Here is a 23,629-nt window from a genome sequence, read left to right as displayed (position 1 = left end):
GTCTGCAACATTTTCAATTTATGAATGTACAACAGTTTGTTTATTCTGTTGACCACTGACCGAAGAATTAATAAACTAAAAACTAAAGTAACTAAAAAGAAAAATAGTAGTGTCAATCGTGTTATTTCCAATTACCTTTAAGTCCGGACTATAAGTTGCAACTTTTTTCCTACGCTATGAACCCTGCGGCTAATTTAAGGATTTTTCTTCGCTGACAGCCATACTAAGTTAAGTTAAAGTACCAATGATTGTCCCACACACACTAGGTGTGGCAAAATTATTCTCTGCATTTGACCCATCACCCTTGATCACCCCCTGGGAGGTGAGGGGAGCAGGTGGGCAGCAGCGGTGCCGCACCCGGGAATCATATTTGGTGATTTAACCCCCAATTTCCAACCCTTGATGCTGAGTGCCAAGCAGGGAGGTAATGGGTCACATTTTTATAGTCTTTGGTATGACTCGGCCGAGGATCAACCTCTAATATTTGAAAAATAAAAAATAAAATACACTGAAAAGCTGAGTTATTGTTTGTGCTACAACGCCATCTTTTGGGCCAGTTCGCTCACTGCAGTGCTCTTCTGTTTAGAGCTTTGAACCGCTATGGACAACATAGAAGACGAAAGGGCACTTGTACCGTCTTATAAGTCATCCATAGCGTTTCTACTCTTACGGATTCTTCATTCATCACTCCAAGCAATGTTTGTAAGTTTTACAATATAACCAAAACAATTCTTACTTACGGAACTGTCCCATGTGGGATGTCTACAAGAGTGTTTGCATGAATATCTATATGCGCTATCGTAATGTCATAAAGCTAGCGTGTTTAGCATTAGTTAATATCCTAACACATTTACGAGTGTCTGTGTTAGTACTATTACCTTACAACAGCATTCTTTTTGTATTGTTTCAGCTTCGTAAATTCACCAAAATGCCACCGTGGAGTTTGTTTAGCTGATTGGAGAGTTAGCTTCCGCAGTTAGTGCTTGACGACGACTTCTGTTTTGTTCGATCATCCGTTTTACTGCTGTGTTATAGACAACGCTAGGAAACAAAAGTATGTAAATAAACATTTCTAAAATTGTCTTCCTTTTACAAGGTATATATCTGCGGCTTATAGTCCAGTGCGGCTAATATGTGGAACACTATTTTTTTCCTTATAAAATTTAAGTTAAATATTTAAATTAAAAGTTTATATCCAGATGTGCTTTAAAATCCGGAAAATCCGGTAAATAAAAAAAGACAGCATCTGTTCAAGTATGTTAAAAACAAGAACATACTCTAAAAAGTTCCTTTTTTGTTATAAAGTATATCTATGTTAATAATAATGTAATTCATTTAAATTAAAATACGAAAAGTTCAGAGCTTTTTACAGCATTTTTGTAGGTGAGATTAAAAACCTCTAAAGGCTTAGTGGCCACACGCGTGGACAGCACCTTTTAGCTCTTATTTCCCAAATTTTGTACACTACTGAATTGGGGTCTTATAGCCACTTATGTGGACACTTACACGCCATTTGGTGGTGTCAGAAGATTATAACATAAAATGGAATTTGGAAGAAAAAGTGTAAAAATACGAATTAGCATGTCACTAAACATTAAGTACACGTTTGTGTACTTATGGACTAAGTACATCATATCAAAAGATGATTCTTAGTTTTTATCCCAATTAGGGTCCAATAAGCCTAAAGAGAAATAAAAAAAAAACATCTAAACAAGCAGCTTGGGCCTTAAGAGGTTTCAATTAAAGATCCTAAGTAATCCCCCCCTTTTTTTTTTAAATTGCTTGACTTCACTTGGAAAAAAATACACGGCTCGGCACTCACTCTTTGATGTCTTTGAGCATGTCGTATTCCTGCGGTTTTGTGAAGTCTGGGTCATGAGCCAGCAGGTGGACCATAAAAGGGACAACGTACTCAGGAAGGAAGGACATCAGTTTGTCTGCGAGGAGAGGGGCGCCACATTACTGACCCGAGTCATCCTTCATGCCACGTCGTGTGACCTTTACCCTGAGTGAGTGAGTTCTGCTTGATGTACTCTCTGCGCACTGAGATGTTCTTCAGCAGACACTGTCGGGCGTGGGCGCGGCGCTCCTTCACCGGGTCCTTGGCGCACAGGGCGAAGACGGCCAGGTACTCCAGTGGCAACGTCAGTTTGACCAGAGCCAAGTGCAACTTCTGAGCAAAGATCTGACGCACCTGGTAGCACTCGTCCTGCACGGAGGAGAAAACTAGTTAACTCCAATTTTTTCAGGCTCTCAGGTGTGAGCTGACAAAACAGCATGTCTGGCTTAGTTTCTTGCCTCATCCCTCACTTTAAGCGTGAGTGAATAACGCATTACTGACCTGATAAAACCAAAGGGGTAATAGGTGATAAATTACCTTGTGGTAGTTTGAGCAGGCTGCATTCATAAAAATATTTCACTTTGACTTGGTCTGGCCCCACAATACCTGACCGAACTTCTGCATCATCATACCTCGTCTAGATACCTAAAGTCAGCTGACCAACTGCTGTTGGCGGTCCCTAGATCTAGGCTAAAGACCAGAGGGAACAGAGCCTTTTCCGTTGCCGCCCCTAAGATCTGGAACAGCTTTCCCCTCCACATTAGGTCAGCCCAGAGCCTGGGGTTTTTCAAAACCTTTCTTAGGACCTACCTCTTCTCGCTGGCCTTTGACCTGAGTCCGCCCACTAAGCCACCATTTTTTAGTCCTAGACCCCCACCCCTTCGCTTTAGTTTTATTTTTCTATTTGTCGCACTTTTTATTACTATGATTTTTATTAAGCAATTTTTTTACTTTTTATTCGACCCCTTTTACTGTATTGCTTTTTGCACTCTTTTGTTCAGCTCATTCAGTGTTTATGTTCTTTGTTTGTTTTCTGTTTCCGTTGCTCTATGCTTTTTTTTAACCTTTAAAGCACTTTGGTTATATTTAAAAGCTGTTGTAAACGCTCTATATAAATAAAATTTAATTGACTTGACTTAAAATACTGTTAAAAATTGTCCAAAAATGTTTTGCACCAAAATATGTGAGCATTTTTGCATTTACTGGAATTAAAGATTTTATTACATTTTTTATTTAACACAAAAAGCAAACACTCTGTGGTAAAATACGTGTAAACAATAAAAAATACTTAAAACCGGAAAAATATAATTTAATAGTTTTTTTTATATTGCTCTTCAAATTTATTGTCATTACTATTATCTTACTTGATGTGGTTTATTTACTATTAATGTATATCTGCATAAAAAAATATATATTTTAAGTTGAGTTTTGGTGGTACAATAAATATTCATCTTTTCAAATTAATGAATAATCGTGTTATTATACATACTGGCCTCTCTAAACGAGCTGTAAAGCAGCTGCGGCACATCCAGAATGCTGCTGCTCGAGTCCCGACTAGAATCAAGAAATATGACCATATTAGTCCAGTGCTAAGGTCATTGTACTGTGTCCCTGTAGCTCAGAGGATGGACTTTAAAACCGCTCTCCTTGCGTACAAGTCTTGTCATGGTCTTGTGCCAAAGTGCATCTCTGACATGTTGGAACCATGTGAACCATCTCCAGCTGTAAGAACCTCAGGGAGTGGTCTGCTGCTGGTGCCCAGAGTCAGGACCAAACATGGTGCAACTGCGTTTCAGTTTTATGCTCCTAAAATCTGGAATATTCTTTTGAAGATGTGAGACAGGCCTCAACGTTGGCAATGTTCAAATGCAGCCTGAACACCACTTTATTTGATTGTGCATTAGACAACCGAAATTATTTTATCTACACTCTTTGATTGATTTTAATTATGATTTTAGTATTTTCAGATTTAAATTTTAATTATGATTTCATATGTTTATTTTTGCCTTCTTTTAATTTTCTGTAAGGAACTTGCAATTACCTTGTGCATGAATTGTGCTGGATAAATACAATCGCTGTGCCTTGCCTATAAAAGCCCCACTTGAGAACTTTCAGTTTTGGTTGATTTCGGCGGCCCGGTGGACCAAAGCGGTAGTGTTTTTCCAAAAGAAGACATGTTATTTATCACATGTACTAAAACCGTACAATCCTGCTTTATCTCCTACAATAATTTGTGTATTTCCAGCACAATGTCTGCTCGCCTGTGCTCAGGAACCTTGCATAGCAGAAGCTGACCATTCACAGCCCAGGGTGAGCAGTGCCTTTAAGATTTTGCAAGTGCATCCCACTAAATAGCATGCGAGAAGGTGCAAGTGGAGACTGACGTTGATCACAAGACCGCACAGCTGGAACTGCTCAGGCGTGATGATGTCGTGGTAACAGGGCTCCTGGGCCAACTTCATAATAGCGCCACCTGCCGCCAGTCTTAGGCGAGACATGTCCGATTTGCTGCCAGGAGGAAACAAAAAACAGAAAGATAAAAAACAACCTGTTAGGAAATATTCTCCATGAGTTACATTGTTATGACGTCAAGAGCGAGGCGGCCCAGACTTCTAATTAGCTAATATTCTTACAACATATAGCAGGGGTGTCACACTATTCAAATCATGGCATTACAACTGAAAAATAAAGACAACTTCAGATTGTTTTGTTCGTCTTACTTTGGCCAAAAATAGAACAAACACATTCTGAAAATATTACAATAAAATTATAGAAAAAAAATACCATCAGCGGTAAAGTTTAGATCCATGAAGGAAAGAAGAAAGTGAATAAAAAGTTTGCATAAAAATGTGTTTTCTTTTGTATTTTTTAAATGAATTAAGTAACGTTTATGACAACCTTTTTCCAAAACACAATATAGAATGTGCGATTTAACAGGATAATGCACAGGTGTCAAACTCAAGGCCCAGGGCCCAGATCTGGCCCACAACATCATTTTATCTGGCCCACAAACACCTGGCAATGATGTGTCAATAAAGTACTTCATCATTTCTCACTTAATGTCATTGATTTTTTTCATTCCGACAGAAAAAATATAGGTACTGCTTGAAATTGCATACCTTTAAAACTTTAGTAGTATCCAATATTGCAACAAATGTTACAGTATATTATCATACTTTCCAAACATATCTTTGTCTGAATGAAAAGACTTAACTTTACAGCAAAATACCCATCAAATTCATAAAAATGACAATACATTTTACGTTGTTCTTTACAGCATATTACTGTCAATTGTAAAAAACAACTACTGTTTTTTGCGTTGAAAATTCTGTTGACTGAGCTGCCTTTTGACTGTAAAATCCAGTCTTGTTGTTTTTAACGGTGTATTACTGCAAATGGAAATACGCTACATTTGTTTTTACAGTAGAAAAACTGGCAGCTAAGTTGCCAAAAAGGGAAAATAACTTGTTGTGTTGTAAAAACCAATTGCAATTTAACCCAAACATTCTGGCAACTAAGCTGCCAGATTTTTCTGTAAACACCCACCCCCAAAAACAGTGGTACAGTTTTTCTATTACCGTAAAATGTTGTAAAAAAACAAAACAACACTTTTACAGTAAAATGTAAAAGTAGTTTGTTTTTTTTTACTGTAAAATGGAGTGCCTACTTAAAACAATGAATATAATCAATAGGGAAATCAAATTCCTACATTATTCACTGTTACAAGCGGCCCTCTGATGGGAGCCACAACTGACATGTGGCCCTCAATACATGACATCCCTGGGATAATGCATACATTTATTATTTGTTTTCAAAACAGTTACAAAAAAGTAGGACCCCAAATATGTACTCTGGGGCCCATTTTTATGACATGATGGGGTCCCTGGGACCCTATTTTGAAAATTCCTAGCAACAACACTGATGGCGTATTGGTGCGTCTGACCTGCGTCTAATTCTAATAAAATATCATCCCGGGGGCCTTGACTTTGACACATAAGACGTAAAGTATAATGTACATTTTTGTACATCCAAGTCACAGAAAGTGAAAGTAACGTCCACCTAAAAAAGTCACCTGATTTTCTTTTGCTCGGTGAGGTCTCCCTCGCTGACCAGCATGGCGGACAGCAAGCGCAGGGTGGAGTTTGCCGACTTGGATTGGTTGTTCTTCATTCCCAGTAACCAGCGCACCAGCAGCTTGATGGCTTGCACCTGAGGATGAGTCCAACAAGCAAAGTGAGTGTAATTATGTATGTTATGACACAACTCTTATGCTTAAAGGCTGTTGCTGTAGTTATCATCAATTGTGCTGAAGCTGTACTTTTCTATCTGTGCAAAGCGACAACTTGCAATCTTGTATTGCAAGTTGTCTCGTGTCAGTGTTCGTGTCCAGACCCGGCCTGCTGACTGCTAATCGCAAACATCGGGTATCGTGACACAGACAAAGCAGAGACAGGGCGATATCACGAGTGTCAGAACATTTCCATTTCTGAATAGTCATATATTATGTCTAACTGGGACGCTGAAATTACCCCCCTTCCTTCAGAAGCAGCCTCAGTGATGTAACCGAGGACCTCCCGAATAGTGGAGCACGTAGGCTGTGCCTTGGAGCGTAGATTGGAACTGTAACTAAGTGTACAGCCCAATACGTCTCTCCTCATGAGTAGAATTTAACTCTGTCTCTGCATAACTCCTTGCTTCTTGTCTGTTTAATAGATGTCATCAGTGTTTGAACCTGACACCAACACAAATATGCAATATTCTCCCCAAAAAATATTTAAAAGTGGAATATATGACATGAGGTAATTAGTAATTAATTCATAACATTGATTTTAATTCATTATTACCGTTTTAAAGAAAGAAAAAAACAGCCAGCGTGGCAGCTTTGTGTTATTAGAGTCGCCAATGAAACTTGTTCTTGTTTTATTTTACCTGCTAGCTCTTTTATTCCACTATTTTTTCTTTTGGTAGTAATGTTTTTAGAATGTGCTGCCGGCCGTACGTTGACACCCCTGTTGTAATGCATCTCATGAACCAGATCATATGGGATTGTGCAAAATATACTGTTGTAAACTTTTAGGTGTGTGTGTGGTCTCACTTTAGCCAGAACTTCAGGTGAAACTTCATCATCAGGGGTCCACAGCTTTCCATTCATGTTTCCCACCGACTAAAATATGGAATAACACACATAAAAGTGACATTCTATTCTTTCCAACAATCAGCCATGAAATACATCCTGCAACTGGACTTCATGTTTGGACTGGCACTCACTCTGTCGTTCATTAGCAGGTCTTTGACGATAAAGTTCGCTACTATGGATTTCATGGGTGAGGCAAACTGATCTGGGGCCAGCATGGAGATGTGACCTAGGGACACGAGGGGCGTGATGAGCTGCTCGGGGACGTCTGCGTTTAGACTCCGTGACAGAGGCTGTGGTACCAAGGACAAAGAGCTCATTTAGACTGACTTTCTGAAGAAAAACAAGTGTCAGTTAACAGTCCTTTACCTCAAATATCTGAGCCAGTTGCACTTCCTTGTTGTTAAAGATGGCGTGGATACAGTGCACGGCCTGCTTGGCCTGGTGTGGCGTCCCCCTCTTTGCCTTCTGATGCAGGATGGGAATCAGCGTCCTGTTGGACGCAATGAACTTGCTAGGAAAAACACTCAACTTCTCCAGGGCAATTTGTCCTTAAAATAAAACCTCAAAAAATTTGAAACTACAATTTTTTTCCCTACTTTTTAAAGAAACCAATAAATACAAAACAAGTTTCACTTTTGTTTGATCAAAAACTAGTAATTTGCGATGACACTTAATCTTACCCTTAACAAAAAAAATTTAAAGACCAGATATGTATAATTTTTAGGGGTAGGGGAAATAATACATTTTTAGATGCATCGCAATTCGGACAGACGATTAGTAAAACATCAATCATTGATAATCAATGTCCATCCATCCATCCATTTTCTACCGCTTATTCCCTTTTGGGGTCGCGGGGGGCGCTGGCGCCTATCTCAGCTACAATCGGGCGGAAGGCGGGGTACACCCTGGACAAGTCGCCACCTCATCGCAGGGCCAACACAGATAGACAGACAACATTCACACACTAGGGCCAATTTAGTGTTGCCAATCAACCTATCCCCAGGTGCATGTCTTTGGAAGTGGGAGGAAGCCGGAGTACCCGGAGGGAACCCACGCATTCACGGGGAGAACATGAAAACTCCACACAGAAAGATCCCGAGCCTGGATTTGAACCCAGGGCTGCAGGAACTTCGTATTGCAAGGCAGACGCACTAACCCCTCTTCCACCGTGTATTTATTGTAAATAAAGTAATGTAGACAGTTCTAAAATGTGTCTGACTGCAGCGAGCCACCTCACAAAGGTCTTAATTATGTGCCTCCACTTTGACAGCATCTTCTCCTAGCCATCTTTGTTGTAGTTTTTAGCGAGTCTACTAACAGATATAAGTTGGAACTAGGGCTGGGCGCTATATCGCGGGTTTGTCTCTGTGCGATATAGAAAATGACTATATTTAGATATTGGAGTATACATTCTCAGGCAGTTGCTTTTAGCTGCGGGCATTACACTGCAGGCTCTTCCCACTCCTTCTTGTGTCTCCTTCTCACAGACAGCAAGCGCAGGTTCTTACTCATGTCACGTCATACGTCACATATGTATACGCCCTAGCGGAGCGGAGAGGTAGCAGACTGGGTAACGTTAGCTGTGATGCTAGCGAAGCCGTGCGAGTGATAATACGAGAGAAAGAAGATACTAATGAAGGAAGGATTCATTCCAAAGAAAAACAGCAGGGGGTCCATCGTCTGGCGGTGGTTCGGCTTCAAATAGACAACTTTAATTTGTCAAGTGTGGGGCACAAGCGTTGCTACCAAAAGTAGCATTACTGCTAATATGTAGCATCATTTGAAAAGTCACCTGCTAATAACTGTTTAATGAATACAGTTTTGGTCAATTGACTTAGTTGTGAGTTCCTTCTCTGCATGAAAGTTTAAAAGTAGCATATGTTAATGCAGTATGATGAAGAATGTTTTAATGTAGACACATAGAATCATCATACTGCTGTGATTATATGCATCAAGTGTTCATTCAAGGCTAAGGCAAAATATCGAGATATATATCGTGTATCACGATATGGCCTAAAAATATCGAGATATTGAAAAAAGGCCATATCGCCCAGCCCTAGTTGGAACTAAACGCTACTTTGTATTAGAAATGCAAACAGTGGAAGAAGCATGTACAGCCGGTCTGCCCCACAACAAGACAATAGAGAAAAAAGAACTACAACGCGGACTACAATAGCTGTTTCGCACAAAGCACTTGAGATAAATTTATACCATATTTGTGAAGTGAATTATATTTATATAGCACTTTTCTCTAGTGACTCAAAGTGAAACATAGTGAAACCCAATATCTAAGTTCAATTTAATTAAACCAGTGTGGTTGGCACTGGGAGCAGGTGGGTAAAGTGTCTTGCCCAAGGACACAATGGCAGTGACTAGGATGGCGGAAGAGGGAAACAAACCAGTAACCCTCAAGTTGCTGGCAGGCCCACTCTACCAACCGAGATATGTCACATTTGGAGATAGCCACTGGTGTCCCAATTAGGAAAAACACCACAAATTGGGCTGGTTTGGAGGAAGTATGAAGGAAGGCAAGATTGTTTGATGAATATTCCCGCCATTTCACACTTTTGAGACTTATGCAGAGCCCAGATCCAGGTACCAATCGGTAGGAAAAGTTGGTTTTGCAAAATAGGTCCCTTTAAGTCAGTACGGGAAGACATCAAACAGCACTCACGATCTTATTTGGGGAAGTTCTGTTTCGATTTTTTGCCCGGTGTTTCTGAATATCTGGATCGCTGCCTCAGCCACTTTGTCGTCCTCCATCTTCAGACACTGGAGAAGAGACTCGTAGGTCTCTGACGAGTGGAATGCTGTGGGATGGGTGAAGGACAGGACCTAAATCAGAGCACACAGGAAGCGTTATTGAACACTCACAAGCATTAGACAGATATTCCGTACTTTGAGTAGTTCCAGGCCTGAGCGGATGGCTGTATCAGGTGTAACACCCTCCTCGTCGTCATCCGCCGTGCCCTCAATGGACTTGTTGAGCAGTTTGACAAGAGCACTAAAAAAGCACAAAACAATGTTGGCTATGAAAAGATAAAATACATATTTTCATTTGTGATCGCTGTCCGACAATAACATTTATTAACCCACAGGGTTGCCTTCCCTTAGGGCGGGGGTCAGCGAAACGCATGCGACTTTTTAGCGCCACCCTAGTGGCTACCTGGAGCATTGTTTGAAAAGGATTGAGAATAGAAAAAGATGGGGGGGAATAATTTTTTGTTTCAGTATGTTTTTTGTTTGAAGACAAACATGACACAAACCTTACCAATTGTTACAACTACCACTGTTTAATATGTTTGTGTTTAACTAATGAGAGTATTTGGTGAATATTGTTTTGTCCTTCTCGTTTTGGTGGTTCTTGAGCTCACCATAGTGTGGACTGTGATGCAACAGTTTGTTTACATGTAAGTTCTTCCACTCCTTCTTTGTCTAATTTTGTCCACCAAACGTTTTATGCTGTGCGTGAATGCACAAAAGTACACTTTGCTGATGTGTTTGACCTGTGTGGAGTGCTAATCAGGCTATTTAGGCTAGCTGTATGTACATATTGCAACATTATGCCTCATTTGTAGGTATATTTCAGCTCATTTAATTCCTTTACTTTTATTCTTTTTGTAAATAATTTAGTTTTGCATGTCTCGTGACATTATCTGCATGTAATATTGGCTGCATGTCAGATAGACAGTTGTGTGCCATGTTGTTCCAGACCATAGCATACATTACCTGGCTTGCCAAAGATTGCAATAAATCCATTCCAAGAAGACAGCCCGTCGTTTCCTTTAACTTGGACACACATCTATACCTTTGGCCATTCTAAGACAGTAATTTCCAAGAGTTATCTCACCTTCTGAGTAGCCTCTGATTTACTAATGGTTTCTAATGTAAAAACGTGTAGAATAAATATTACATTTCAACATTTCTCTCAACAAAATTTGCTTCAGCCTGCGACACAGTCATTTTGATAGTAGGCTGTTATAGCTAATATAGACACTTACAAACCCTGTTTCCATATGAGTTGGGGAATTGTGTTAGATGTAAATATAAACGGGATCACGGGTAGAAGCGGCCGAAATGAGTTTCCTCCGCCGTGTGGCGGGTCTCTCCCTTAGAGATAAGGTGAGAAGCTCTGCCATCCGGGAGGAACTCAAAGTAAAGCCGCTGCTCCTTCACATGGAGAGGAGCCAGATGAGGTGGTTCGGGCATCTGGTCAGGATGCCACCCGAACGCCTCCCTAGGGAGGTGTTTAGGGCACGTCCAACCGGTAGGAGGCCACGGGGAAGACCCAGGACACGTTGGGAAGACTATGTCTCCCGGCTGGCCTGGGAACGCCTCGGGATCCCCCGGGAAGAGCTAGACGAAGTGGCTGGGGAGAGGGAAGTCTGGGTTTCCCTGCTTAGACCCGACCTTGGATAAGCGGAAGATGATGGATGGATGGTAAATATAAACGGAATACAGTGATTTGCAAATCATTTTCAACCCATATTCTGTTGAATATGCAACAAAGACAACATATTTGATGTTCAAACTGATAAATGCTGCATGGCAGCTCCCTCCATCAGTGTGTGAATGTGGAAGCAGTGTCAAAGCGCTTTGAGTACATTGAAGGTAGAAAAGCGCTACACAAGTACAACCCATTTACCATTCTTAATAGTAGGCTATTATAGTTACTATAGACACATCATGTGTTGCCTTCATTATAAGACTTATATAAGACGTTTAAAGTAATTTTGATAGTAGGATAAAATAACTAATATAGACACTTACATCATGTGTTGTCTTTATTATGACACTTACATAAGACTTTTAAAGTCATTTTGATAGTAGGCTAACATAGACACATCATGTGTTGCCTTCATTATAACGCTTATAAGATTTTAAAAGTCATTTTGATAGTAGGCTAATATAGAAACTTACATCATGTGTTGCCTTCATTATAACAATTATATAAAACTTTTAAAGTCATTTTGATAGTAGGCTAATATAGCTAATCTAGACACATCATGTTTGGCTTTCATTCCATCCATCCATTTTTCTACCGTTCCTGTTTGGAGTCGTGGGGGGTGCTGGAGCCTAATAAGACTTAAATACGGCTTTTATTTTTTTGCGGCTCCAGACAGATTTGTTTTTTGTATTTTTTGTCCAATATGGCTATTTCAACATTTCGGGTTGCCGAACCCTGCCTTATGGTGTTTTTCCATTATGCACAAAGGGTTAAACGTGAAACCTAATTGATGCTGCAGTTGCACTTTGCAACCACAAGGTGTCTCAATGAATGAGGAAAAACCAGTGGTGTTACACAATGGTCAATGAGTGCCACACTCATATTTACATGTATTCACCATGCAGTGCTGCTTTCATACCACGTAATACAAACCGTTCAAAGTGAACTTTACAGACCTAATTGCCTCGGAGTCTATGTGCACAGGGGCGATGCGTTCAAGCAGGAACTTCACCATCTCCAAGAAGGGATTGGTCGGCTGCTTGGGGAAAGTTAACTTGCGAGTGATCTCCCTCTGTGGAGGAAATACAAAGTGGTTGAGGTTCATTGGGCATCTCGTACATTGGCCTGTAAGATTGTAAGATAACATCTTGATTAGGCGTCACTGTGACTTTCTGCAAGTCTGTATTTTAATTAGACTTACCATGAATTCTGGACTAAAAGCTGCTATTTATTTCTCCTACACTTTTGAACCCTGCGGCTAATAAAAGGTTTACGGCTAATTCATGCATTTTTTTTCCTGCTAATTGCCATAATGTTTTGTGTTCAACAGTTTTCATTAAACCTCAGCAGAGGACTGAACTGTTTTGTTCAATGGCGCCATCTTTTGGACGAGTCCACTCACTGCAGGCGCTGAGAGTTAAAAAAGTACTTCTTGTTTTGCCTCAAACCAAAAGTAAAATTTTCCAGTGTTTCTGCTTGAAAGGATTCTCCATTCATCACTCCAAGCAACGTTTGTAAGTTTTACAATATAACTAAAACAATTCTTACTTACCAAACTGTCCCATGTGGGATGTCTGTGGGAGTGTTCTCCTGCATATTTGTCCGTGCTATTGGAATGTAATTAAGCTAGCGTCATAAGCTAACATGCTAACACGTTTACGAGTGTGTGTGTTAGTATTAATAACTTACAATGGTATTATTTTCACAAATTCCTCAGTAAATTTTCCATGTCTGTTTAGCAGATTGGAGAGCTAGCTTCCGTAGCTAGCTGGTCCATGACGTTGACTTTTGTTTTGTTAGATCAGCCTTTTTACTGCTGTTACACCAATTGGAAACAACTCAAGTATATAAATAAACATTTTTGTGTAAATAATGAATTTCACAATGTATACCGTATTTTTCGGACTATAAGTCACAGTTTTTTTCATAGTTTGGCCAGGGGTGCGACATATAATCTGGAGCACTCGTGTGTGAAATTATTAACACATTACCGTAAAATATCAAATATTATTTATCTCATTCGCGGAAGAGACGAAGAAAATGTCAGCAATCATCACATACACGTCAACCAATAACAATTTGGCGGGGGAGGGTCAAGGCAGAAGTGCATTGTGGGTCATGGAATGCTAACTGCTATATGCTACTGCCGTAGCAAAGTGGATCATTTCATCATTGGCGGTAACTTATAAAAACTGAGAAAGGCTGAACAAAAATGGCAGCGAAAAGGAAATCATGTACTGCAGATTACAAGCTGGACGTAGTGAAATATGCAGCAGAAAACAACAAGAGGAAGCGGCGCATACCTTTGGAGTTGGCAGAGTTGTTTAGAAGCGACACCGAGGAAGAATATTTCACGGTATTTATGGATTAGGAGTAACAGATTTTTTGGTAAAGGTATAGCACGTTCTATATGTGATAGTTATTTGAATGACTCTTACCATAATATGTTAGGTTAACATAGCAGGCACCTTCTCAGTTGGTTATTTATGCCTCATATAACGTACACTTATTCAGCCTGTTCACTATTCTTTATTTATTTTAAATTGCCTTTCAAATGTTTATTCTTGGTGTTGGATTTTATCAAATAAATTTCCCCCAAAAATGCGGCTTATACTCCAGTGCGACGTATGTATGTTTTTTTCCTTCTTTATTATGCATTTTCGGCCGGTGCGAATTAAACTCCGGAGCGATTTATAATCCAAAAATACGGTATGTCTGCGGCTTAGTCAGGTGCAGCTGTTATATGGAACATATTTATTTATTTGAAAATGTAGCGGGTGCGGCTTATAAACCGGTGCGCTCTATAGTCTGGAACATAGGCTAATAAGATGCAACAGTGTTTGGTGTTCTCACCACACAGATCTCGGCCTGTTTACAGGAGCAAGTCGGACTGATGAGGACCTCCAGCTGGATTCTCAGCTTCTCATCCTCACCAAGAACCTGGTTGAACCTCTTAATGAAATCTTGAGCTTTCCCAGCATCTGGCAAGTTTTCTGAAAATGCACAAAACAAAGTTGGTGCCATGCAGAAGAAGATTATATTATAAAACTTACTTGCTATGTTGTTCAGCTTCCCGAACATGCCAGTGGTGTTGGCCTCAGACTACGGAGAAGAAGACGGTCACAAACAGGCTGACATTTGTATCTAAAAGTAGAGCATTTGGGCAACGTACCGCCGGCAGCTTGTGGAGGTCAAGCAGCTCTTTGACCAGGCCTCGCAGCATATTCTGACACTTCCACATCTCATTCAAAGCCCTAGGAAGAATACACAGACAAGTCTGACAATACCAGAAACTTGATACTTTTATGTATGTCACAAGATGTCAGCCAGATTGTTATTAGCTGAAATACATTTTTGCTTATTCAAGTGATGGCTAACTATGTCAAATGTAGCATGAGAACGAGGCACATGTCTCTGTCCCGGTTGTTCAATGTTCAGTGCAGCAGTATCAAGTCTTTATATGAAAAAGACACACCTTCAATTCCCTGATCATTTAAAAATGTTGTCGATTGTTTATCGAAATGCTATGCCTCAAATGTAAATTTATAAAAATTCATCAACAAATATTTGTTCTTTTCGAGGAGTTCCTTGATAAAAAAGTTGATTGGTAGAAATGTTCATGTTTACCGTACTTAAGGGCGCACCGTATTATGAGATTCACTGCCGATGAATGGTCTATGTTCAATCTTTTTTCATATATACCGGACTATAGTCTTATTATTATTATTTTCTAAATGTAAAATACTTTCTTGTGGTTTACATAAGAAGTAATGGTGGTTCTTTGGTCAAAGTATTGCATAGATGATGTTTTACACATCATCTTCAAGTCACTTTCTGACAGTTGCTTCAGGATGCACCGTTTTGTGGGCGGTCTTATTTACGTGCCTCAGCTTCGACAGCGTCTTCTCCCCGTCATCTTTGTTGCAGCGGTGTAGCGTGCAAGCACGGGAGTGGAAGAAGTGTCAAAAGATGGCGCTAACTGTTTTAATGACATTCAGACTTTACTTCAATCAATAACGGAGCAGCATCTCGGAATTTGGAAACGTGTGCCGTGAAAAAACGTCTGACCGGAACTCTCTAATAACTAAAGTTCTTTGGGTGAATACTGTAAAATCACTACACCGGTATGTTTTAGAGCTTTCATGGCAAGTTTACTGAGAGATATAAGTAAGTACTTTACTTTATATTAGAAATGGCAACAGTAGAGGACGAATGTCCCATAAGAAGATAGAGAAAAAGAAGAAGCTTATCAACTACGGGTTGACACGGACTACAAAGGCGGACCCTCGCAATTTTTCAGGACTTATGCAGTTCCCAAATACAGCTCAGCAGGTATGAAAAGTTACTTTTTGCGTAATATTGCAAAACAAAACGCCAGATGATGTCTTACCTTATACACACAGCATAATAATACTCCTATGTTGAAGCACAGTACAATCCATCAAGCGGTGTGGCTTCATAGCTTACCAAAGTCCTACTAAAACATTTTGCTAGATTTTTGAGCACCGTGTGTAATGTTCTATATTTTCAATGGAACATATTCAATTTTGGTGTCGTTGACTTGAGTCATATTGCAGTCTACACATATCTCTTATGTGTGACTGCCATCATATTGCAGTCTACACGTATCCCTTAAGTGTGACTGCTGTCATACTGCAGTCTAAACGTATCTCTTATGTGTGACTGCCATTATATTGCAGTCTACACGTATCTCTTATGTGTGACTGCCATCATATTGTATAATACACGTATCTCTTATGTGTGACTGCCATCCTATTGTAGTCTACACGTATCTCTTGTGTGACTGCCATCATACTGCAGACTACACATATCTCTAATGTGTGACTGCCATCATATTGTAGTCTACACATATCTCTTGTGTGACTGCCATCATATTGTAGTCTACACGTATCTCTTATGTGTGACTGCCATCATATTGTAGTCTACACAAATCTCTTATGTGTGACTGCCATCATATTGTAGTCTACATGTATTTCTTATGTGTGACTGCCATCATAATGCAGTCTACACATATCTCTTACGTGTGACTGCCATCATATTGTAGTGTAAACGTATCTCTTGTGTGACTGCCATCATATTGTAGTCTACACGTATCTCTTGTGTGACTGCCATCGTATTGTAGTATACACGTATCTCTTATGTGTGACTGCCATCCTATTGTAGAATACACGTATCTCTTATGTGTGACTGCCATCCTATTGTAGTCTACACGTATCTCTTGTGTGACTGCCATCATATTGCAGTCTACACATATCTCTTGTGTGACTGCCATCATATTGTAGTCTACACGTATCTCTTATGTGTGAGTGCCATCATATTGTAGTCTACACATATCTCTTATGTGTGACTGCCATCGTATTGCAGTCTACACGTATCTCTTATGTGTGACTCCCATCATATTGCCGTCTACACGTATCTGTTATGTGTAACTGTTATCTAATGGTCACACTTATTATTCCACCAAGTACCAAATAAAACTGCTTTGAAGTCGGTAAGCACAAACAGAATTATTCCATACATTAGGAGCCCTGGGCTATAAGGTGCATTGTCGAGTTTTGAGAAAAATGAAAGGATTTTAAAGTGCGTCTTATAGTCCGAAAAATACGGTAACATAGCACTGAGAAAATAATGCAATTGGAATTGATGCACTATGTTACCGCATACGTCAGCAGCTAAACTCGAAGCCTTTGTAACTTGATGTGGACTCAACGTTCAACTCAAACGTGTACAGCAGATCATAAGAAACAATCATTTGAATTGCTGACGAGTGTACCATTTGAAATAACTGTTACTTGATTTTTTAAATTCCAATAGAAAATAGAAATGTAATCCAGATTAGTTACTGACTTGACAGCATTGGTGTCCAAGCAGGCATAAAGGTAATAGAGACACTTCATCTTTTCTTCTGTTTCCAGGCTGTGAGGGACCATGAACTGGGCAAAGATCTTCTCCACTAGTAACCTGCAGGAGAGAGGCGAAGAGCTTCACTTGTGTTCTTTTTCATTGGTGAACTTCCATAGAGTCTCCTCACTTGTCGTCAATGCTGTTCTGGTAGTAGATGTGCAGCAGCTTGTCTTTGATCCAGCTGATCATCAGGGCAGACTCCTTCCCAGCCTCATGGTGCAAACAGTATTTCTTATAGAGCTGAGCCAGGCCCATCATGGCCTCCTTGCGCACTCGCCACTGGCAGGAGCAAGGCAAACACACATCAGGAAAATACATATTCTTGTTTGGTGTGGAAGGATGCTAAAATTAAAATGAGCCATTCTTTTCCCTCTTTTTTTCTTTTAATCATCTCACCCTCTTGTCCAGAGTTCTCTCTCTTACGAAAGCCAGCAGCTGATCGTTGACCAAGTTAAGGTCCTTTTTCCCAGCATTGATGATAGTGACAATGACATCGTGACGAATAGCTTCCTCGGGGTCGTGGGAACGCACCTTCAAAAACTCTAAAGAGATTGGAGAACGGAAGTGAGGAAGTGATTAGTTTATAGGAGGCGTTAAAAGGCAATTTTGCCTATCATTTATAATCCCTTTGTAAGATAAGAACAAATATGTTTTTTTTTTATATTCCACGTTGTAAAATACAACAATTACAAAGTGGCTAACAATGCGGCTGTTGGGAGTACACTATTCCGCTCATAAAGCACTCTAACAACTACCAACAACATTAATCAATCAAAGTTTTCTTATATAGCCCAAATCACGAGTGTCTCAAAGGGCTGCACAAGCCACAACGACATCCTCGGCTCAGATTCCAACAATCCTCTATTTACATGTCGTGACCTAAACATTAACCAAGTATTAGCAATATTATAAGCGCTAACAACTTATAGTGGCGCCGTGATCACAGAGAGCGAACTAACTATACTGCTATATTGACATACTGAGCTGCTGCCTCACCTCGGAGTTGGTGAAAGTTATTCAGGATTATAAATCATGCCTTTCACCTGGATAGTAGAAGGTTGTGAACCGAGAACGTCCCATCAGTCGGCATCCCAGTGAAGCAGACGTTGTACAGTAAGTGTTTAAGTATGTTCACTGTTTGTATTTCTTGTTTAGCATTTAGCTATATTGCTACATGATGCTTAGTGTTTCACTAAAGCTGCGTGCTTAAAATGAGCAAAATACTTACACTTTTTCAATTTTTCCTGTGATCAGACCATATTTCGGTATATGAAATCTTTACCTAAATATGCGGAAAATATGGTCTGATTACAAGAAAATTTGAAAAAGTATATGAATAAGAATATAATGAACCTTTTTGCGCAAAACACTGAAACATTACATGTTATTATGAATGTTACTCCATTACATATATACTCACAGCATATACATAAAACAATGATGGAGGCTTTTAGTTGTTTTTAGAGTGCTTTATACAAAACCCAAAACCAGTTAAGTTGTCATGTTGTGCAAATGATAAATAAAAAGAGAATACAATGATTTGAAAATCCTTTTCAACTTGTATTCAATTGAATAGACTGCAAAGACAAGATATTTCATGTTCACACTGAGAAGTTTTATTTGCAAATAATCCTTAACTTAGAATTTAATGGTAGCAACACATTGCAAAAAAGTTGGCACACTGGCATTTCTACCAGTGTGTTACATGGCCTTTCCTTTTAACAACACTCTTAAGGTTTGGGAACTGAGAAGACCAATTTTTGAAGCTTTTCAGGTGGAATTCTTTCCCATTCTTGCTTGGTGTCCAGCTTAAGTTGTTCAACAGTCCAGGGTGTCCGTTGTCGTATTTTACTCTTTATAATGCGCCACACATTTTCAATGGGAAACAGGTCTGGACTGCAGGCAGGCCAGTTTAGTACACGCACTCTTTTACACTGAAGCCACGCCGTTCTAACACGTGGCTTGGCATTGTCTTGCTGAAATAAGCAGGGGCGTCCATGATAACGTTGCTTGGATGGCAACATATGTTGATCCAAAAGCTGTATGTACCTTCACAGACGTGTAAGTTACTCATGCCTTGGCCACTAATATACCCCCATACCATCACACATGCTGCCTTTTACACTTTGTGCCTAGAACAATCCAGATATAACAATTTGAAATTTGGACTCCTCAGACCACAGAGCACTTATGCACTTTGCATCAGTCCATCTTGGATGAGCTCGGGCCCAGTGAAGCCGGCGGAGTTTCTGGGTGTTGTTGATAAATAACTTTGGCTTTGCATGGTAGAGTTTTAACTCGCATTTACAGATGTAGTGACAAACTGTAGTTACTGACAGCGGTTTTCTAAAGTGGTCCTGAGCCCATGTGGTGATATCCTTTACACACTGACGTCGGTTTTTGATGCAGTACCGCCTGAGGGATCCAAGGCCACAGGGATTCAATGTTACATTCAGGGATTTCTCCAGATTCTCTGAACCGTAAAATCCCTAAATTCCTTGTAATAGCTCGTGGACAAATGTCAAACCGTTCGACAATTTGCTCACGCATTTGTTCACAAAGTGGTGACCCTCGCCCCATCCTTGATTGTGAATGACTGAGCATTTCATGGAAGCTGCTTTTATACCCAATCATGGCACCCACCTGCTCCCAATTATCCTGTTCACCTGTTGCATGTTCCAAATAAGTGTTTGATGGGCATTCCTCAACTTTCTCAGTCTTTTTTGCCACTTGTGCCAGCTTTTTTAAAACACGTTGCAGGCATCAAATTCCAAATGAGCAAATATTTGCAAAAAATAAAATTTTCCAGTTCGAACGTTAAGTACCTTGTCTTTGAGGCCTATTCAATTGAATATAGGTTGAAAAAGATTAACAAATTATTGTATTGTGTTTTTATTTACCATTTACACAACGTGACAACTTCACAGTTTTGGGGTTTGTAGATGGAATAGAGTAAATCGTATTAGCTCCATTTTGCTAGCATTTATTCATGAGTTAGGACGCATGAAAATAAGAAAAATATGTGTGCTCCTATATTACATTAGGATAATGAATGATGGACAAAAATGCAGTTCCCCTTTAAGGAGTGATTGACAAGATGCATTCAGCAGGAAACATGCACCGTGTATGCAAAGAAGACAAGATGTGTCACACCTGTAAGGTCTATGGCCAGGTCTGGGTGGTTCATGAGGCAGTGGCTGGCAAACTTTACACACTCCAGCCTAACCGGAACATGGATGTCATTGAACCTGGCGAGAAAAACATGTTACTCATAAACTAAATGCAGAAGAATAAAAAGGAAAAGGGTGAACAAATATTTGTCTCGGAAAATGTCCAAATGTCTTCCCAGGTCTCCTATATTAAGATTAGTACATTACGTCATTCAAATAAGCAGAACATTGACACTACTGTCACTCTCATGGGAATATGATGAGTAATACAAAGTAGGGATGTTCAGATTTATGCTGCTGATTGCTCCAATTCATGAGTGAGATCGGCTGATACCATGTATTAACTGTACATTTTCCTATTTATATATTCTTAGTGCTAGACAGTTTAATAATATCAGCACAATATTGTAACTAGTTCCTTTTTCTCTTTTAGTACATACAATTGTTTGATCAAAACAAAGCCAATAGTACACAATAATTTAACAAAATCCAAAACTACTATCCATTTTAATCTGTTTTGCCACCAAAATCCTCGCCATGAGTCCAGGGAATTATCCCCTGAATTTGTAAACATTAACAAAACAACAAAAAAAGTATTTTGAGTAAATTAAAATATCAATCCAATCACACAAGTATCGGTCATAAACTGATACTACTTTTGGATCCGACACCACCAATTTATAGAGCCGTCCTTGTCTTACGTGTCGTGTTCCGGCTGTTTGTGCAGTTAGTCTTATATTATCCTCTCTAACTCTTATTGATCTACTTGTAAATAACTGCTTACTTTCTTTTGTAACACAGTTCCATACACTTCTTAAAAATGTACAAAGCACTAACGTCTTCTGTTCTTTCAAGCTAGCTTAGCGGACATCCTATCGGTTAGCATGCCTGCTCCTGCTTGCTCTCAGTGTGTAACATGTTTTCGCCTCATCCTAATGCTTGATAACAAGACTAATATATTAGGAATTGAGTTTATTTGCCGTAATAGAGGTGATTATTAATAACGTAAGGGAGCGGCTTCACACGGAATTTGGAGACACACAATTAGCTGCTAGCTTGTCAGCCACGGGACTAAACATAAATACAGTGTCAGCCAGAAGGGAATAGTGTTCGTGAAAGGCATTAATCAGAAATGGTAATCACATACTTTTCAAGAATCGATGGATCAGCACATGCCAACTAATAACATCTGTACGAGCCTTACAATCTATGTGTAGTAATGCTGAACAATGCATTGTTGGAACAAGAGTTAGTTGCTTGTTTAGGAAAAAAAGCTTTTTAGAGAACACCTGCGGTCCAAAAGGGACACATTTTAGTAAAAATGATACCACTCCAGTACATATAATTCAGGGAGACACTTCAGAACGTCCCTGAGAAACAGTTCAGTGGCATGACTTTGTGTATGTCTGCATGCAACTCACCGTCCTAAGAAGCACTGCCAGAGCGGCCTGTTATGTGTGGCCAGCTCAGAGTCTTTGGCTCCAAACAACTTGGCGAGCAAACGCACAACAGCCAGACGCTCTTCCCCATCATTGCTCTGCAAAGGAAAACATTTTTAGGCAAACATTTTATTTGTATTAGGGTACGACCGATTATCTGCACTGTTTTTTCCCATTTTGGCGTATGTCGTGTCAGCCTTTTTTCCTCCAAAAATAGGTTTTGACATCTGACAGAGTATATATTTGAGTTCTTGTGAGAAATCCTCTCCGGTGTTCGACTGTGGCACTTATGCAGCTAGGAGACTCTTTGTCTCCTTTTTGCAGGGACATACTGTAATAACTTGAAGTAAATAATGACAATTGAGAAGCAATTACAAACAAAAAACTCAACAAAAAATTAAATGATTACCTTTTTTATATTTGCATAGTATGTATATAATATAATGTTTTAAATACAAATTTGTATATCACTAGAAAGGCTGGTCCTAAAGAAGTAGGCACTTTCCGAAGGTCTCAAGAAGGTAACAATGCAAGAATGTGTGTGTGAGAGAAAGAAAGGTTACCTTGAGTTTGAATTCCAGCTGTGGCATAACAGAGGTAAGTAGCAAAGGATCAATGGCAAAGAGTTCCTGGATGAGGTCAAAGACATGTTCCGAAAGGTCGCTGACAGAAGACTTTCCCATCACTAAAACCTGATTAAAGAACTAAAAGGGAGAGAAAAAAGTGAGCAACAAAACATCTGCGAAACATTTCATGAGTATAGGATTAACACGACAAAGATGTATAATTATTATTATTGTTCTAATAATAGCAGGCACGTACATTTGCAATGCACATCTCCATGGTTTGGACAGTCCTCTTCAGGATAGTCTTTGCAAGATCGTACGCTTGTTTGTTCAGATTCTGTACAAAACAAAGATCAATTCTGGTGAGAAGCACACACAACACAGACTACATTTTTATTCACACAACATTCCCATTCATGTTCATATTCTCTTTAAGATTACATGTGTTTTCTTCCAGAAGGAATAAAATGTTATTCGCCATAAAATGAATGTTGTGGGTAATAACGTCCGTCAACAAGCAGCCAGAGGACAAAACACTTGCCTTTATGTTACATTTTGTTGCCCTGGCGGCTTTTGCGTCATTTGCATGTGCAAACAACAATGGCTGACGACAATGGAAGGAAATCACCGTGCCATCTATCGGCATGACTCGGGCCTCTTAAGACAACCTACACCGCATGGTGAAGGTTGTGGCACCGTGCAAATCAACAGGGCTGTGAATCTTTCGGCACCACACCATTCCATTCGATTCTTGGGGGTAACGTTTTGATTCAGAATCAATTCTCAATTCAAAGATTACAGTCGGTAGATTTTTGACAAGAACAAGAAGGTTCGATCATATTACGCCTGTACTGGCTCATCTACACTGGCTTCCTGTGCACTTAAGATGTGACTTTAAGGTTTTACTACTTACGTATAAAATACTACACGGTCTAGCTCCATCCTATGGACTGGACTCTCACTATTATGTTAGATCCACTATGGACTGGACTCTCACATTATGTTACATCCACTATGGACTGGACTCTCACACTATTATGTTAGATCCACTATGGACTGGACTCTCACACTGTTATGTTAGATCCACTATGGACTGGACTCTCAC

The 23,629-nt window shown here is 39.7% G+C and overlaps 1 protein-coding gene across 2 annotated transcripts in view; it reads right to left on the bottom strand.

Moving 5' to 3' along the window:
- Positions 1-23,629, bottom strand: part of pds5a (PDS5 cohesin associated factor A) — a 52,031-nt gene that overhangs the window by 9,404 nt on the left and 18,998 nt on the right. For both annotated transcript variants that reach the window (XM_061916067.1, XM_061916058.1), the window contains exons 7-26: positions 22,781-22,861; positions 22,522-22,662; positions 21,941-22,056; positions 20,503-20,597; positions 17,746-17,891; positions 17,477-17,628; positions 17,293-17,406; positions 14,597-14,678; positions 14,478-14,526; positions 14,278-14,417; positions 12,381-12,496; positions 9,876-9,981; positions 9,652-9,812; positions 7,344-7,467; positions 7,109-7,267; positions 6,936-7,004; positions 5,913-6,049; positions 4,225-4,348; positions 2,005-2,209; positions 1,823-1,937 (exon numbers count right to left, since the gene is read on the bottom strand). In XM_061916067.1, the coding sequence (XP_061772051.1) occupies positions 1,823-1,937; positions 2,005-2,209; positions 4,225-4,348; positions 5,913-6,049; positions 6,936-7,004; positions 7,109-7,267; positions 7,344-7,467; positions 9,652-9,812; positions 9,876-9,981; positions 12,381-12,496; positions 14,278-14,417; positions 14,478-14,526; positions 14,597-14,678; positions 17,293-17,406; positions 17,477-17,628; positions 17,746-17,891; positions 20,503-20,597; positions 21,941-22,056; positions 22,522-22,662; positions 22,781-22,861 (2,432 nt within the window). The remainder of the gene's footprint in view (positions 1-1,822; positions 1,938-2,004; positions 2,210-4,224; positions 4,349-5,912; positions 6,050-6,935; positions 7,005-7,108; positions 7,268-7,343; positions 7,468-9,651; positions 9,813-9,875; positions 9,982-12,380; positions 12,497-14,277; positions 14,418-14,477; positions 14,527-14,596; positions 14,679-17,292; positions 17,407-17,476; positions 17,629-17,745; positions 17,892-20,502; positions 20,598-21,940; positions 22,057-22,521; positions 22,663-22,780; positions 22,862-23,629) is intronic.

This window comes from Nerophis ophidion, linkage group LG01, assembly GCF_033978795.1.
Source record: "Nerophis ophidion isolate RoL-2023_Sa linkage group LG01, RoL_Noph_v1.0, whole genome shotgun sequence".
NCBI classification, from domain to species: domain Eukaryota; kingdom Metazoa; phylum Chordata; class Actinopteri; order Syngnathiformes; family Syngnathidae; genus Nerophis; species Nerophis ophidion.
This window is presented reverse-complemented; position numbering and strand designations above follow the sequence as displayed.